At 40.0% G+C, this 16,908-nt stretch overlaps 1 protein-coding gene across 5 annotated transcripts in view; it reads left to right on the top strand.

Annotated features, from left to right (window-relative positions):
* The window catches only part of fhod3b (formin homology 2 domain containing 3b), a 92,377-nt gene that overhangs the window by 67,698 nt on the left and 7,771 nt on the right, over positions 1-16,908 (top strand). Inside the window, exons 10-27 of one of the 5 annotated variants that reach the window (XM_034875471.1) lie at positions 1-248; positions 1,900-2,049; positions 2,190-2,576; positions 3,395-3,457; positions 3,974-4,084; positions 4,264-4,398; positions 4,768-4,818; positions 5,454-5,635; positions 6,681-7,217; positions 8,246-9,165; positions 9,741-9,899; positions 10,581-10,763; positions 11,401-11,520; positions 12,335-12,496; positions 12,627-12,817; positions 13,020-13,212; positions 14,588-14,611; positions 15,233-15,419. In XM_034875471.1, coding sequence (XP_034731362.1) covers positions 1-248; positions 1,900-2,049; positions 2,190-2,576; positions 3,395-3,457; positions 3,974-4,084; positions 4,264-4,398; positions 4,768-4,818; positions 5,454-5,635; positions 6,681-7,217; positions 8,246-9,165; positions 9,741-9,899; positions 10,581-10,763; positions 11,401-11,520; positions 12,335-12,496; positions 12,627-12,817; positions 13,020-13,212; positions 14,588-14,611; positions 15,233-15,419 — 4,003 coding nt within the window. The remainder of the gene's footprint in view (positions 249-1,899; positions 2,050-2,189; positions 2,577-3,394; positions 3,458-3,973; positions 4,085-4,263; positions 4,399-4,767; positions 4,819-5,453; positions 5,636-6,680; positions 7,218-8,245; positions 9,166-9,740; positions 9,900-10,580; positions 10,764-11,400; positions 11,521-12,334; positions 12,497-12,626; positions 12,818-13,019; positions 13,213-14,587; positions 14,612-15,232; positions 15,420-16,908) is intronic. The other 4 variants (XM_034875472.1, XM_034875473.1, XM_034875474.1 and 1 more) reach the window with 4 other exon arrangements.

The following is a 16,908-nucleotide window of genomic DNA, read 5'->3' as shown; positions in this document are numbered from 1 at the left end:
ATATCTCTCCGCCATGAGGACGGAGACGATGATGCCCAGTTGCCTCCCAGCGTCCGCAAGGATCGCCGGCGGGCCAGCGTTGGTGGCAACAACGAGAGGCGAGGCCTGGAAAGAAGACGCAGCCGGAGACATTCGCTCCAAAATAGCAGAGGCCACGCTTCTGCTCCAGCATCACCCAGCAACCCTCATACTCACACAAGCAGCTTCCTGCCCTTTGGTGGCCAACGTGTTGAAGACATTAGTGAAAGGTGAGGTGGAGGGAGGACACAGAGAAATGGAAAAGTTAAAAATATTCAAGAGAAGAAAAGAAGTGTAATCCTTGCTTCAATTATAGCTGGAACTTGGACAGATCCTGGTTTTAAAAAGGTTCAGCCAGGAGGGTTTGTTCTGATGTTGTATTTCATAAATCCTACGAGATAGCTGCACCAAAAAAATAATCAAAAACTATTGCTGGTCCGTGCAGTATTAGTCTGAAACAACATGACTGCAAGTGTTGTATTATATTTCAGCATTGGTGTGTCCATTCTGTACAGAGCCAAAGCATATAATTATATAGTAATGAAACAGCAAAGAACAGACCGTTGCTGCAAAGTAACATTCAAATTAATTTCCCCACTATCAAACATACTCTTTCCACGGATAGAAATAGGAAGCTTCTGTAAACACATGATAAGAGCTATCTGCTCTTTGTCTCAAGTCATGCTTCCTTCAGTGAGAGTGCATTAAACTCAAACTCCATAATGCCATCTGCTTTGTATACAACAAACCTTTGTGACTACACAAACCCAGGGAAACCACAACTGGTGATTCAGGCAGGAAGCAATTTGCAATCTTGTTTAATTTTTAAGTAAGTAAAGTTTTATTACAATTGCACCTTTCGAAACCTAGGTTACAAAGTGCTTTACAATAGATAAAAAGGTCAAAAGAAGAAAAGACGAGTACACAAACATTACAACAGAACAATTAAAGGCATCACTTGTCAAAATAGAGCACATGGCTCAATTACAAATAAGTAGCGTACAGTAGTTTGGACTACTTTACCCTGTAAAAGTACCAACAAAAATGACTACATTTTAATGGAAGTAAAGGTTAACCTGAATTACTTTTTTTAGTACAGGTCATTTTTAACCAGGAATTATGTGTCTTTTGCTTTTTGTCTTTCAAATCTGTTGCTGACTTTCCTATTTCCACATAATTAAATCATCATCATCATTAATAACAAGCTTCTTTTTTTAAAGCAACATGTGCGTATATATTGCCGGTAGCACTTGGGTCTATTCTTCAATTCAGTCCAGCAGGTCATTTGACACTAGACTACCTTCTTCCAGTTCACCAGAGGATATCTAAGCCGCCTTTGAAGATCTCTATTTTCCATATTGTTAATGAAATCCAGACAACCATGAGGGATCCAAATAGCAAAGTGGCCGCAGACTAATGTATGACGAAATGTCCCAGATCAGTTTAAAAACCCAAGATATCTCCTACATCCCTAAAACTTGTTATTGTATTGAATACTTTTTTCCTAAATTAAAATCACTGGGGGATGTGTATATTTAAAAGTCTTGTTGTATAAGTGCTGCCATGGAAGTAACACTTGAATGTGGTTCTAACTGTTGCCTGTGCACATCCATTTCTAACATTTTGAGACTCAACGCTGTCTTTGAATGTTGTCAAAACCTATTAACGACCTCATACATCTTTCAATGTTTGTCTCTCTTCCTCTACTTCTAATGCTTTTAGGCAAGCATGTTTTAAGTGTTTCTCCTTTCTGTGTGTTGTCTCGCTGGGCATTCCTCTGCTCTGTGTTCTCATATTGTCTCTGTCCAATATCTCTTTCCTCTCGACTGCCTACATCCTCCCTTTCCTCCCTTCAACCCTCGATCCCTCCTCTCACAACAGAGAAGAGGAAGTGGAAGAGGAAGAAGAGAAGGAGGAAGAGGAAGAGGAGGAAGGAGAGGAGGAGGAAGAGGGAGAGGAGGAGGAGGAGGAGGACGAGGCAGATGATCAAAGTCATCCAGTCACTGAGTCCTCTAGAAAGGGCGCTCACAGGTATTTTAGGCAAACTGGTTTCCCAAGCGTGATTCCCCATTTCCCTCATACAGTATCTCCCTAGTTTTTCTTCCATTTAAAATTCTGCCTCTTTTTTCATTCCCTTTGGACTCCTACTCTCTTGTATTTTGTCATCCTAGTGTGGCTCCGGCTGTAGCAGACACTCCTAACATGTGTTTGAACTTAAATTGTTTGGCCAACATCCTCCCTAATGCCAGTGACCAGCCAGGGCACAGAGAATATCTCAGCACCAAGACCATAACATCTCTTCCTGTGTCCGTCGCACCTAAAAAGAGGACCTTTAGTCTTCGGGGTGTTCCTCCCCAGCCACCTGACTCTGTCTTCGGTGTTGCTCTGAGTAGAGTGCCACGCTCAGCACACCCTCAGTGTCAGTCTACCCCAGGCTTAGCCCTCTTCCCTCCCCTTCCCTTTCGACCTCTCCCTGTGTCCCCTGACTTGAACCAGAGCCAAGTGTCTATCGGGGCCGAAGAGAGTGACAAGGGCCAGGACAGAGAAAGGCTCTACAGGTAGAGGGCAGGAGCTACAGTTCATCTACTTGTGTTAGACCATTACACATCACAATGTGGAAAAACACTGTCATCCCGATCACTGGTGTCTGTCTCTCTGTGTAGCTCACTGTACACTCAGCAAAAACACATGCAAGCATCTTTGGAGTAAAAGTAGATTTAGTCATTTTAAAATTTGAAATATTTTGTATCTCTTCGTGAAAACGTTCCATCCCATGAGGTTATTTGTGTTGGAAATGCTGGAGCCTAGTTCCTCTTTGACTCCTTCATCCTTAAAAAACCTTTTTCTTGATTACAGTTGCCTTCATTTCCCCTCAGATAGGATTTATGTTGCAGCTCCAAAGACATAGTGTACCAGAAAAAAGGACAGACAAATATTTACCACTTATCTGTCTTCCATTGTGGCTCTGTACTACAGTTAATTTAGGACAAGTTAATATATTATTTCAAAGCATTACGGAATTCAAATAAGTCACAGTCACTGTCTTTAGTTGTTCGTATTCTTGTAGAACACAATAGAAACAGGATAGTTTGAACTGGCATAGCAGTTACAGAGTGTGTATTCCTGATGCCATCTAAGCACAAGTGACCCGTTAAAAGCCTCTAAAATAGTGTTATTTATTAGAATTTACAGTAGTTTTATGCTTTCTAAATAGCACATTGAATCGGTCTTGCCCCCGTCGGCTCTGTTGTGTGGTCTTGCATCCCTCCTACCTTCGACTGCAGTCTCACTATCTTGTTTGTGTGACTAACGTTTAATTATCTGATCTTTGGAGTGACTGACCTAACTCTCTTTTTTTTCTTACTTCTATCTTCAGTCTGACAGATATAAACAACTCTCTTACATCTTACACAACTAGAAAACCCTGCTGGGCTGACAGGTAAGGCCAGGCGTCAACAGGTCAAGCGTAACAAGAGTGTGCTGAGAAAACATGTATAATAGCTCAGAGGTTTTGTGATTTACATAAACTGTTTCATGTGTGCACATGATGCAGTTTGCCTTAAAGGATAGATGCACACCAGTATGTTTCCAGTAGTTGATCTTTAACTATTTGTATTTATAGACAACTGTTCTAGGACAAAATGTGCAAAAATGATATCAGCTTCAACTCAACAAGTTCACGGCCTCTAAGAAAAGTGATAAGACACATTTATGAAAAGTTGACCCCATGTACCGACATGGATGATTAGTGCACCTGCAGATACCTTTCAGACTTTGATGGCATGGCTTTTCTCACAGGAAAGCTATTCAGATGCTTCAGTGTAAACTATCCAGCAGTATGACATTGGAATTCACATCACGAATTCTTGAAGTGTTATCCATCCTTCTTCTCTGTCGTTGAGTGAAAAATATCTTAGGAGAGAACAAAGCATTTATTTTCCCCCTCTCTTAATAGAATCAGTGGCAAAGGCAGTCCATACCCTGGCAGGCACCAGGCTCCTATATCACCCATCCATTGCTTCACTAGTTCAGCAACCTCCACACCAGACTCCAAACCGGTTGACAGGTTGGCATCTCAACCGTTCCACAGTTACTGCAAAAATATTTTGTCTATATGGTTGATTAAATGTAACTTACCTCATCCATAAAGCTCCCATTTGAACGAATGTGCAAATAACAAAACCCAAACTAGTCACAAATGTTTGATAATGTTATCACAATTTGTTCTTTCTCTTCGACGTGTAGACCTCTTCTAGGGGGCTTGCTAACTTCATCATACCGACAGCATCAAGAGTCTCTGGCTGCAGAGAGAGAGAGGAGACGCCTGGAAAGAGAAGAGCGTCTGCAGAGAATTGAAAGAGATGAGAGGAACCGCTTAAAGTTAGTCTCACCTCACAAATCAGACTAAACACAGCATGAAAATGTATTATTTCTTCACTTTGTACCGTAGGCAGCTGTGCAGACAATAAAGACATGTTGGCATTTTTAGAAACACCTGGCTCCAGTTTTGACTCTGGAAAGATATCTACAAAATCTTCCACGAGTATGATAAAAGCTGGGCTGTCTTTCTTTATGAGGATCATAATAAATATTGGAACATGAAGAGGAAGAGTCTGCAAAATGATTTTATTTTATGATTAGCTTTCTTTGTACCATATAATTTTTTTGTTTACCAATTAAAATATTAAGTCACACGTACTGTGAATATAGGTCCTAAATTCTGGCTCTATTTTTGTCTTTCTATCTAAGTCAAGATTATGCAGACAAGAGGGAAGAAGCAAGACAAACCAGAGAGAAAAGGTGAGCTTACTTTGGTTCATGGGTTCACATGGATCACACAATGCTGCCGTTGAGAAGACAGATGAATCAGCTAAGGAGGGTTGTAAATGCTTTGAGATCCTATTTTAGAACTGATAGCAGATGTTAAGCCGCATGCTGAATTATAGGTGCCAGAGACCCTTTAGGCCTGCTCACCATTAAGACATCCCAAAGTTTACAGGACAACTGTGTAATTGTTTTGGCATGTATGAGGTCCTGTTATCTCCCCTGGCCGTGTCTTTGTGTGAGTGAGCATGCAGTATAATGTAAAGCTCATTGGCATCACCTTTTTTACCCCTGTGAACGAGACCATCCACTTGATCAAATTTTAAAGAATGCGTGAACTGAGATCAATAAACACCAGCCAAAATTTTTTGAAATAAGGGCATCTTTTTTCACCATTTGGCTTCCTGAATAATGGGATTACATTTTTTTTATTTTTTTATTATCCAGGAATAAGACAAATAGGTCATTATGTTTACAGAATTGACATTGCAGCTATTACTCACCAAACCCTGACTTCATATCTCTAAAATGTAATCTTCTCAGAGGCCTGTATTGATATTCTTATTTAGTGTTCTTTAAAGACATCTGAAAGCTACTTTTTGTCATTGCAGGTACAAGTCTGTGGAGAGGCTAGCTGCAGAGGAGTTTGAGCGGGAGCGCCCCAGGTTGCCATCGAGAGGACGGACAGAGATCACTTTGTGTTTGAGTCCCAACCCTGCCAGCCGCTCTGCATTCCGCTGTTCCACAACGCCATCCATTATCTCACAGGAAGACACTGCACACCAGACGTCAGGTAACTGGTGTTTGCCAACCATTTATTCATCAGAACTACCCGAGTGATGTGACCGTGAATGGACTGTAATGTCAGCTTCCAACGCTGGTAGAGACATTACTGGCTGTCAGAGCACCTGTCACAGACACTGGACTTTGAGTAGTGATTATCATTTAGAAATTCAATATAGCTGCTCTTGTGCTGAAAGGGATTATTGAGAGTAACTATTTTACTCTAGAAATGCATATCAAAAAAATTATTAAGGGAATGTGTAGGGAAATAGATACAGATATTTTGATGTTGTATCTGTGTTTTAAGAGGCTGATTAAACAGCTAGAATAACTTAACCCCCCTGTTGTCCTCGGGTCAAATTTGACCCATTTTCAAAAAGTTTCCATATAAGAAATTTAGGTTTTCTTTGAAACAAATTGTCAAAATGAAATAATGTGGAGGGTTCCCAACAAAGCACTTCACAAGTAAAATAAATAATCAGTTCACTGCTTTCTTTGAATTTGAATGTGTTATTCAATTTGATAGCATTTAAAGAAAATAATTGATAAAATAACATTGAAAAGATCTTCAAAAATGTTGAAAAAAGGACAAGGCCATCTGGAAATACTTCAAAAAACATTGGGTATAATGATAAAAGTGTCAAAAAGAAGACCAAAACCTAGAAAACCCAGACCCAGATAAAATTAAAACTGCGTGGTTGATGGGAAGACAGCACAAGAGTTAAGGCATGAAAACACACTTTTTTGGTAATTACTTTAATCAAAGATTAAAATGTTGAACTTTTAGTTTTTTCTGAAGCACTCTCTCTCAGCCTTTCGTATTGTGTTTTACAGTCATGTTGTGATCATGATCCCGAGCTATGGTAACAGAACAAATTGCTTTGTGAATTGTTTCTACAGTCACTCGCTGCAATTAAGGATATGTCAGGAAGCAATTTAAAAATGTTTTAATTATAAACAAAGAATGTTTCTGAAGACTATCAGATAATATAAAGGCACAAAACTGAAGTACTTAAAGTAACATTTTTTCCACGTTGTTTGGATTTCTCTTCCAGGAACAGAACATATCTCAGAGCCAAACCTTGACCCACAGACAAGAACCAAAAGTCCAGCGCCAGAGTTAACAGTATCAGAACCTTCCCCCACACCTCCCTCCGAGCCAGACAAGCAGCAGACTGAGACAGAGGATGTTGCTGAGACTCTGTCCAGCCAGAATGTAGTGGCAGAGGCGACGCCAGATGAAAAGTCAGGCATGGAGAAAGAAGAGAGCCAAGAGCAGGAGATGCTGAAAGAACAGATACAGTGCATGGATGAAGTAGAAGTAGAAGAGCAGGTAATGGAGGCCGAGGTAGCAGATGTAGCAGATGTGGGAGAGCCAGAAGTGGAGGTGAATGTCGAGTTAGAAGAGGTGTTTGAGAAGGACCAGCCGACGGAAAGGGATGTAGAAGACGGTGTGCTCCTTAGCGAGAAGGAGAGACAGAATGAGGAGGTGAATGAAAAAGACAACTGCTCTGCATCCAGCATCTCCTCCACGAGTAGCACTCTCGAGAGGGAGGAGCGGGAGGAGAAACTCACCAATGACACTGAAGCAGGTATGGTCGATGCTAATTTAATTTACTTACTTTGATGACCAACTAGTGTTGGGCAAGTTACTTTCAACTTTTAATACATTATAGATTAGTAGTTACTGTCATTTGAGAGCAATTAGTTATATTACAATATTACTGTCTCTGAATGATGCTTTACACTACTTTTGCATTACTTTTGAGTTACTTTCACCAAAATGACAGTGGAAGTACCTAGCAGAAGTAATGTAGTGACTTGGCAGGTAGCTTTAGCCACTTTTATACATCATAGTTTATTAGTAGTATTTTGTATTATTAATCTGAATCTGCAAAGTAAGTAAAGCCATAACTAAATAGTGAAGTTAAACATAGACCTATACTTGACTCTGAATTGTGGTGGAGTAGAAGTATAAAATAGGAGAACATAAAATATATTTTAAATATATATTCAATATATTAAAAGTACCTTACAATTGTGTTGACGTATGGCATTGTTACTTTCCACAACTGCTAATGATATTACGCATAGTTAGTCTAAACAGTCAGTTTCTTGGACACATTGCTGTCCGCGCTGATGTAATGTTAACCTGTCGGGACACAGATGTTGTCTGTCCCGTCTCTGTCTCTGTCTCTGGCTCTGGGTCTGACCATGGGAAGAGTGACATGACAGCACCTTGCGTCGACGTGGCGTACAAAACTTCTGAAAATAATGGGAGTATGTCCATCTAGAAAATGTATCCGTCTCTGCCGTCATCCCAACCATTGAATTCGAGCAAAAGGAAATTTACACTCACAGGCTTTTGTTTCTACGCCAAAATGTTTTGCGGTGTTGGTGAATTCTTAAAGCAAGAAGAAACCATAACACCACCAAATATCTGGTTAAAATGCATTGTAACTTGCGTTACTGAGATTGTAAGGGGTATAATAGTGCCAAAATTGTTACAGCAAAAAGGAATACATTACTGCAATTGCGTTTTTTTGTAATGCGCTACTCCCAACACTGTGACCAACTATGTATAGTTTTCTCAATGTCAAAATTCTTTACGTACCAACAGGCCAATGGACCCAGTGCATTAAAGATGCAGATGTTAACGACCAGTGCAACAAAATACTCAACAACAAGCGCTTCATGCTGGACATGCTCTATGCGCAGACAACAACCAGCACTGATGAAGGGAATGTAGCAGAAACAGAGAAAGAAAACTGTAAATGTGAGAAGGAGACAGAGGTCAGTGACCCCTCTGTGGCTAGCTTGGCCAGCAGGATCTCCACACTGGAGGCTCACAGACAGGCCAGAGAAGAAAATGTGAAGAAGATGGAGGTGGGACATCTGGACAAGCAGGGCAGTGTCCGAGCAGTGGCGGAGAAGTTTGGAGATTTGGTCAAAGGTCTAACGTGTCCTTCTGAGGTTGAGGTCTCAAAAGAGCAGCAGCAGATCGACAAATCACCAAGCGTTGCCTCGCCAAGCCTTCCCCCTAAGAAAGAGTCAGACTATATCTGGGATCAACTGATGGCCACACCCAGGGAGCTGCGGATAAAAGAAATGGACTTCACAGACCTGCAGGATGAGGATGACATGGACATTTTAGATATAGACAGTGTAATGGGGTCAAGTGACCTGATACCACCACCTCCCCCTCCACCATGCAATGCTGCCCTTCCACCACCCCCACCCCTGTTTGGGTGCCCCCCTCCTCCTCCCATCCTGGGCAAGATGATGCCCCCACCCCCACCATTCATGCCCCCAATCCCACCCCCCTCCCCCCAGCTGAGTCGAGGGGATATGCCTCTCTTCCAAAAGAAAAAGAAGACCATTCGTCTCTTCTGGAATGAAGTGCGTCCCGTGGACTGGCAGTGTAAGAGTCATAAATTCTGTAAGGAGTCCCTCTGGTCCAAACTGGAGCCAGTTAAACTGGACACGTCCAAGTTGGAGCAGCTGTTTGAGTCCAAATCCAAGGAGCTGCCTGTCACAAAGGTAACGTTGTGTTGTACCGCTGTTACAGTTCAACCATGCAGTATTACGATATACTTTGGGAGGTTTATTTTGCAGTCCTGATTTGCCTCGGTTTCTCTCCCATAACTGAGGATTTCCTGCTATCCTGCTATATTCCTGCTATAATAAAGAGAAGTCTAAGTCTATCCAGCACCATATTAAAAAGGATCATTTTGTGAGCTTAGTGGTACAACTGTCACTCCGGTTGGCATTTACAATGGGTGAAACCCTTCTCAGTATTAGTGAGAGCAGAAAATCTTTGTCTTTCGTTACTATATCAGTTTAATCACCTCCTATCTATGGATCACTCAGGCTGGTGGTCACAATACTCACAACAAGACTTCAGCCAGGGAAAACAGTCCGAATCTATTGTATAGCTCTATTTTGGTGAATAGGATCCAAGCTGCTCTCTGTCACGTCTCCATTTTGGGATAAAGGCTGATAGGTCGGGTGTGTTTTCACACAAATTTTTTGTAGTGCATCTTTAACACATTAAGGGCTGCTTTCCCTACTCAAGATATACAATCTAACATGATGATGGGTTGTTTCTCTCATAGAAAGCAGCTGTTGATGGCAAACGACAAGAAATCATAGTCCTGGATTCAAAACGCAGCAATGCTATAAACATTGGCCTGACGGTCTTACCTCCTCCTCGCACCATTAAGACCGCTATCCTCAACTTTGATGAGTATGCACTGAACAAGGAAGGCATTGAGGTAAGCATTTTCACACATCCTATATCTAAATTGGCACTGTATGTCATAAGCACTGTCTGGTCCAATAGAACCACTTCAAGCTCACTGTATCCATAATACACATGGGTTTCTTGAAGGATATTTACTTAGCACACCAACATACACCAAAACAAGAGATTTATCTCCTCTAGATGGGATGGCTCACACTGTTGATCATGTGATTTTCTGGCTGCACAGCTGGCTTTTTGGCCGTTCTGTGTACTCAATCCCAGTGATGATTAAAGGGTAGCTCCACATGCATATTTTCAGCTCATATAAAAAAATACTACAGACGTTTTAGCAGATAATTGATTAATGGTGCATCCCTTTGGGGTGATTTAACCTGTAGTTTTCAGAGCTTCACCTTGAGTTCATTTTCAGCAGAAAGGAGGATTCCTCCTTAGCTTTTGTCTCTGGAGATAATTTCAGCCAGACAACAAAAGTGAGGTTGGAAGTTCAGATGTCAAAGAAGTTTGTGGTAAAAAATTGGCAACGTCTCTGATAAACAGAGTGGGAATGTCAGAATCAATTTGTTTTCTCTCTCCTTCCATGATTTTCTCCCTGACATATTATTTAAAGGTTTTACTCAGGCATTGAAAAACATAAAGGTTGACTTGATGAATTTTCATAAGCCCGTTCCTATCCCTTCCCTTCTCCTCCTAGAAAATCCTGACAATGATCCCCACAGAGGAGGAGAAGCAGAAGATCCAGGAGGCTCAGTTGGTCAGCCCTGATATTCCCCTAGGTAGCGCTGAACAGTTCCTTCTCACCCTCTCCTCCATCACAGAGCTTTCTGCTCGCCTGCAGTTGTGGGCATTCAAGATGGACTATGAGCTTATTGAGAAGGTCAGACACATTCATGTCCACTTTTATCACATGCAGACAGATCACACTTTACAGAGCTACAGAAGTAAAACACTCAAAAACGTCCTTTATTTCAACTCATTATTTTTTTTATTTTAAAGGAATCAAAGTATAGTATTTATTTGCATATCTAACTCTCTTCAAAAAATTCAAAATATTCCAATTCAGAATTATATAACACCGTCAAGAACCTAATTTATATTTATAAATGATTTAATTTGAACTACATTAACCACAATGCAACGTGAGTGCTGACAGTTTAGTCTGAGATTCAGGTATGTTATGCTAGTGGCAGCTAATGTAAGGCTTTCCCCTTACTCCACAACCTCAGATATTTTAAGTTTTAAACTTGTAGACAGCCCCAACCAACGCTGCCTCAAGTGACATCCCTTAAGCCGTTTATCAGCTCCATGAAGCTCCCTCTGGAGCTACAAAAGGTTTTAAACTATTTTATTTTCAGACCTATTAACATTCTTTAATGCGTAAATCTGGTGGAGGTATAGTTTTGACAATTCACTGTACATTGTAATCAGGTGAGAAGAAGAGCCGAATCAAATGGCAAAAACATGAACAGAAGGATAGACAGATGTTTCCTGACTGCATTCCCATGCTCTGTTAGGAAGTGGCAGAGCCTCTGCAGGACCTGAAGGAAGGGATGGACCAGTTAGAGAAAAACAAGACACTCCGGCACATCTTGACCACGCTACTGGCCATTGGCAATTTCCTCAATGGCACTAATGTGAGTAACTCTCAAGACATATATGGGATCCTCATTTTTCACTCAATCTCCCTCTGTGTCTTTTACTTACTTCCTTCATTTCGTCACACTTCTCCTCCTCCTCCACCTCCTCCCTCAACTCCGCTGCCAAGATATTTATTTGGCAAAGATAACAGTGGACTCTCTATGTGCAGAAGAATGTGCTGCCTGACGGTCTGCACCAGAGACTGTCCTTCTACAGTAAAAACGCGCATCAAGGCCTTTGCTGGACCTAACTCTGTCTGTCTGAGAGGGAAAAGGGATTGTGTGTTTTCTTACAGTTTGTGTTTGTCTAGCTGCTTGTCTGTGAACTTGCATCTATGTCCTGCATTCCTTTTTGTTTTACTTTGTGATGGGGTTTCTGTGTGTATGTCTATGTATTTGTGAACCACTTGGATATGAGAGCCAAAAATGCAATAGGAAAACATAAGTCATCAACATCAAAACAAGTAGTTCCCGTAAATAATGGCTACATTTATATTTTTGCAGTAAGCCATTTAAAACTGGCAGCAGAACAAGGGAGATCCGCTTGGGATTATGTCTTTTATGATATGTTCAGGCTTTGGTGAGCAGAATAATTGGTTGAGTCTGAAGTAGATAGAAGTTTCTGATAATCACCAGCCTAATGAATCTACATATCTACTCTGCGCACTCCATGGAGCCCCTTTTATTAACCGTGCCAAAAAGGAAATTCACTGCAATTTGGTTCTCAACTAGGGGCTCTTGATTTTTAATTCCAGACAGTTGTTTCCTTCCCACATTCTGACTCTGTTGTTGTGCATGCATGCATCTATAGGCTAAAGGCTTTGAGCTGAATTACTTGGAAAAAGTCCCGGAGGTAAAGGACACGGTTCATAAGCAGTCCCTGCTGCACCACACCTGCTCCATCGTGGTGGAGAAGTTTCCAGACAGCTCTGACCTCTACTCTGAGATCGGAGCCATCACCCGCTTGGCCAAGGTTTTTTATACTTTAAAAAAACTGTTTAAACAGTTTTTCCACAGTATTAGTTTTTACTAGTAGCAGTAAATGCAAATGGCATATCCGCTGAAAAAGAGCATCCTCAACAATTCTGTTATACTGTTGTCAGGTGGACTTTGACCAGCTTCAGGACAATCTGGCCCAGATGGAACGTAGGTGCAAAGCATCATGGGATCACCTCAAGGTCATTGCGAAACATGAGATGAAACCAGCATTGAAACAAAAAATGTCCGACTTCCTCAAAGATTGTGCAGAGAGAATTATTATTCTGAAGGTTGTACATCGAAGAATACTCAACAGGTATGTTCAGGTGTAGATTAAATGCTCGATTAGATTACATGTTTCTTGCATTTTAGTTCATATATTCTTATAATTATTTAGTTAATCTTCTAATTATCAGTTTCAATGCCATTGTGTTTAGTGACTTTCGTTACTTTTTGAAGCATGCTTAAACTTTGCTTCCACCCAAAAATCTCTGTGATGTTACTCTACACATCTGCAGGTTCCATGCCTTTCTGCTGTTCCTGGGCCATCCGATATATGCCATACGGGAGGTCAGCATTCATCGATTTAGCAAGATCCTGAGTGAATTTGCCCTGGAGTATCGCACAACAAGAGAGCGCGTGCTACAACAGAAACAAAAGAGGGCCAACCACAGAGAGAGGAACAAGACCAGGGGGAAAATGATAACAGATGTAAGTGCTCCTCCCCATGAGCAATGGTCACACACCAGTTTCTCAATTTTCTGATCATCTTCTTTGTTTAGTTTGTATTTTCTCAATTACATGAAACAATATGAACCATCTCTAGATACTGATTATAGCCTTAATCTGGTTAAAGTGCCAAACGTGGCCGTTTCTGACAGACGTGGCATTCATTTGTAATGACATCAGCAAAGTTCCTCTGTATTCACATGTATAGATTACAGTAACAACAATCAGTGAATTGTTTTTAGTGTATCTCATTCTGTAGCTGAAGCAGGCTAAGAAAGGCCAGAGCAAACACCTCCCTGCATGATTAAAATCCCTTAAACCCAAAGGAGTTGGCTGCTCACAGCGGACTCCGCAGCGAGCCTCGGCAGGGGCCCCTCTCTTCAAACGGACCCTAATTCAATCACTGTGTGAAAATGTAAACCTTTGGATGTCCCTGAAGGAGAAAAAGCATGGCCCATACCTTAACCACGCTCTTCCAACGATGTTCAGTCACTGTTCCAAACCTTGTATATACAGTATCTGCAATGTTTTTTTTTATGGTTTATGGAGGTTAAAATATCTTAGAAGTTTGATATTTAAAGGAATAGTTTGACATCTCTTTCTTGTTGAGAGTTGGATGAGAAGACTTTAAAATGACTAAACGTAGGTGCTAAGAGCCTTTCTCTGTCCAAAGATAACCCAATCCGACTGCCGATTTCTTTTCTCTTTTGTACAAACAAGATATAACGTGTTAATTGCTGAGCCTTAGAGGTGGCGGCAGGCAAAATCTTTAGTTCCCAGTCTAAATGCTAAGCCAAGCTGTCATGTACATATTTACTGTACAGATACGTGGTATCATGGGCGCCTGGATAACTCGGTTGGTGGAGCGGGCGTCCATGTGTGGGGGTTTGCTCCTCAATGCGGCGGGTCCGGGTTCGGCTCTGACCTGCGGCCCTTTGCTACATGTCATTTCCCCTCTCTCTCCCCTTTCATGTCTACAGCTGTCCTGTCAAAAATAAAAGCTGAAAATGGCCAACTAATACAAAAAAAACAAAACAGATATGTGGTATCAGGGTATAAACTTCTTGTCCAACTCTAAATCTAACGAAAAGAGTAGATAACCATGTTTCTCAAAAGATTTAACAATTTAATTAATGCTTATGGCATAACTTAAGGATTTTATGCGTCTCTATGATTTGAGAAAATGCTACAGCCTTTGTAAAAAACAATTAGATAACTCAGTAGTCTGAAAACCTAAAAACAGTTTACTAAATATTTCTCACTTTGTATATGAAGAGTTTTCACTTGACACTAGCAGTATACTCTATTTACAACACACCGTTTGTCCTTTTTTCTTCCATTTCCTTTATCTCTGTAGAGTGAGGATGAAGATGATAGTGAGGTAGGGGGGTCACTTTGTGTGTAAACAAGTGCATGGGAACTTTCTGTTGTGACTAATATTCAACCGGACTGCTGTCATAACTTTGAACAATAACGGATGTATTTACGAGGATTAGGAAAGGACAAGTCAGCAGTTAGACCGTCAGGTTCTGTGTGTGCGTGTAACAATAATGAGGAAGCTTGAAGGTGACGAAAATGAGAGACAAGGAGGCGTCTGCATGCTGTTGAATGCAGTGTTGAGACAATCTTACTAGGAAGAGTCGCATCTACTTCCTGGTATAAATGGATAGACCTCAGAAAGGGAAGCTGTACTCTTAAACCCGGAATGTCTGTGTTATTATCATGTTTGTTTTTTTGTTTTGTCACAGAACAAACAGCACTTTGGATGTGTATGTGCAACATTCAACTATTTGACATGACTAATTGTTCTTATTATATATCTATGTTTGGCTGGAAAGTGTTGCGTAACTATTAAAGCTTAACCTGTATGACAAGTTTGATATTTAAATATTTTTCTTGTGGTACTTCCCAAATACTAAAAGAGCCAGAGCATGGAGCGGAGTTTCACCATCTCCTAGTTAGTAAATGTCAGATATAGTAATCCTGTGTTCTCCCCTTCCAGAGTGGTAAATTTGGCGGCGGCCCATCAGACGCACAGGACAGCCAGTCTCAGGGTATCCAGTATGCTGAAGATGCAGCTGAACATGAGAACATGAAGGCCGTACTAAAGAGTAGCCTGCAGGGCGGAGAGAGCGTGACATCCACGGTGCCAGGCCTCCGTACACGCACCAGAGCCAGCAGCACCCGAGGTCAGTCTCACAAACATGTTACAGGCCCTGTATAGTAGGCATGACTTTTTAATGACATACTATGTCACACACTTTGTTGATTTTTTGACATGCTATACTGACTTTTCCATCACTTTTTTCAACTTACTATACTATGATTTTTAGAACGTTTTTGACATACTATATTATGACTTTTTTTGACATACTATAATATGACTTTTTATAACTTTTTTCAACATACTATACCATGACGTTTTTAAATTACTTTTTGACATACTATACTATGACTTTTTCAACATATAACACTAAGATTTTTTTACAAAAACATACATTTTGTGTCAGGTCAGATATCTTAGGGTGATAACATTTTGAGTGGAAGACAGGAGGTTTAGTGTTTAAGTCTTACATGTTTCAGGACGTTTTGAGGTCTAATATGCTTAGCTAAAGAGACGAATATGCAGAAATCATTAGCTACTGTCAGGTTAGATACATGCTGTATTAGGACTTTTTCATAATTTTAAACTATCACATTTTATCAAATTTTTCCACATGATGTCCTATGACTTTTTTAGCACTTTTCTCAACATACGATACTATGACTTTTGAGCACTTTTTGACATACTATATTATGACTTTTTGCATCATAGTACACTATGACTTATTTTACTTTTTTGACATACTATACTATGACTTAGTCATCACTTTTTTAGACATGCTATACTGTGACTTTTTTTTTTTACAGCATGCTATACTATCATTTTTTTCAACATGCTATACTCAGTGATTGTAAAATGGTAATGTGGTATACTTTAACTTTTTTTCAACACTTTACTATCACTTTTTTGACATACTATACTATGACCTTTTTATCATTTTTTTTGACATACTCTACAATTACTTTTTTATCACTTTTTGACATACTATACCATGAATTCTTTTTTAACTTTTTTCAACATTCTATACTATGTCCTTTTTATCACTTTTTTCCACATACTATACTATGACCTTTTTTACCACTTTTTTCAACATACAATACTATGTCCTTTTTACACTTTTTTACACATACTATACTATGACCTTTTTATCACTTTTTTCCGAATTCTATACTATGACCTTTTTATCACTTTTTTCAACATTCTATACTATGACCTTTTTATCACTTTTTTTTTAACATACTATACTATGACTTTTATCATTTTTTTTCAACATACTATACTATGTCTTTTAAGCACTTTTATACTATAAAAGACATACTATATTATGACTTTTTGTATCATAGTACACTATGAGTTTTTTTCACTTTTTTTGACATACTATACTATGACTAAGTCATCACTTTTTTAGATATGCTATACTGTGACTTTTTTGTTACTTTTTCACAACCTGCTATACTATCATTGTTTTCAGCATGCTATGCTCAGTGATTGTAAAAATGGTAATGTGGTATACTTTAACTTTTTTTCAACACTTAACTATCACTTTTTTGACATGCTATCCTATGACTTCATCA

This window comes from Etheostoma cragini, chromosome 6 (assembly GCF_013103735.1).
Source record: "Etheostoma cragini isolate CJK2018 chromosome 6, CSU_Ecrag_1.0, whole genome shotgun sequence".
In the NCBI taxonomy this organism is placed as follows: Eukaryota; Metazoa; Chordata; class Actinopteri; order Perciformes; family Percidae; genus Etheostoma; species Etheostoma cragini.
Note: the sequence above shows the minus strand (reverse complement) of the source record. Positions and strands in the feature narration are given on the sequence as shown.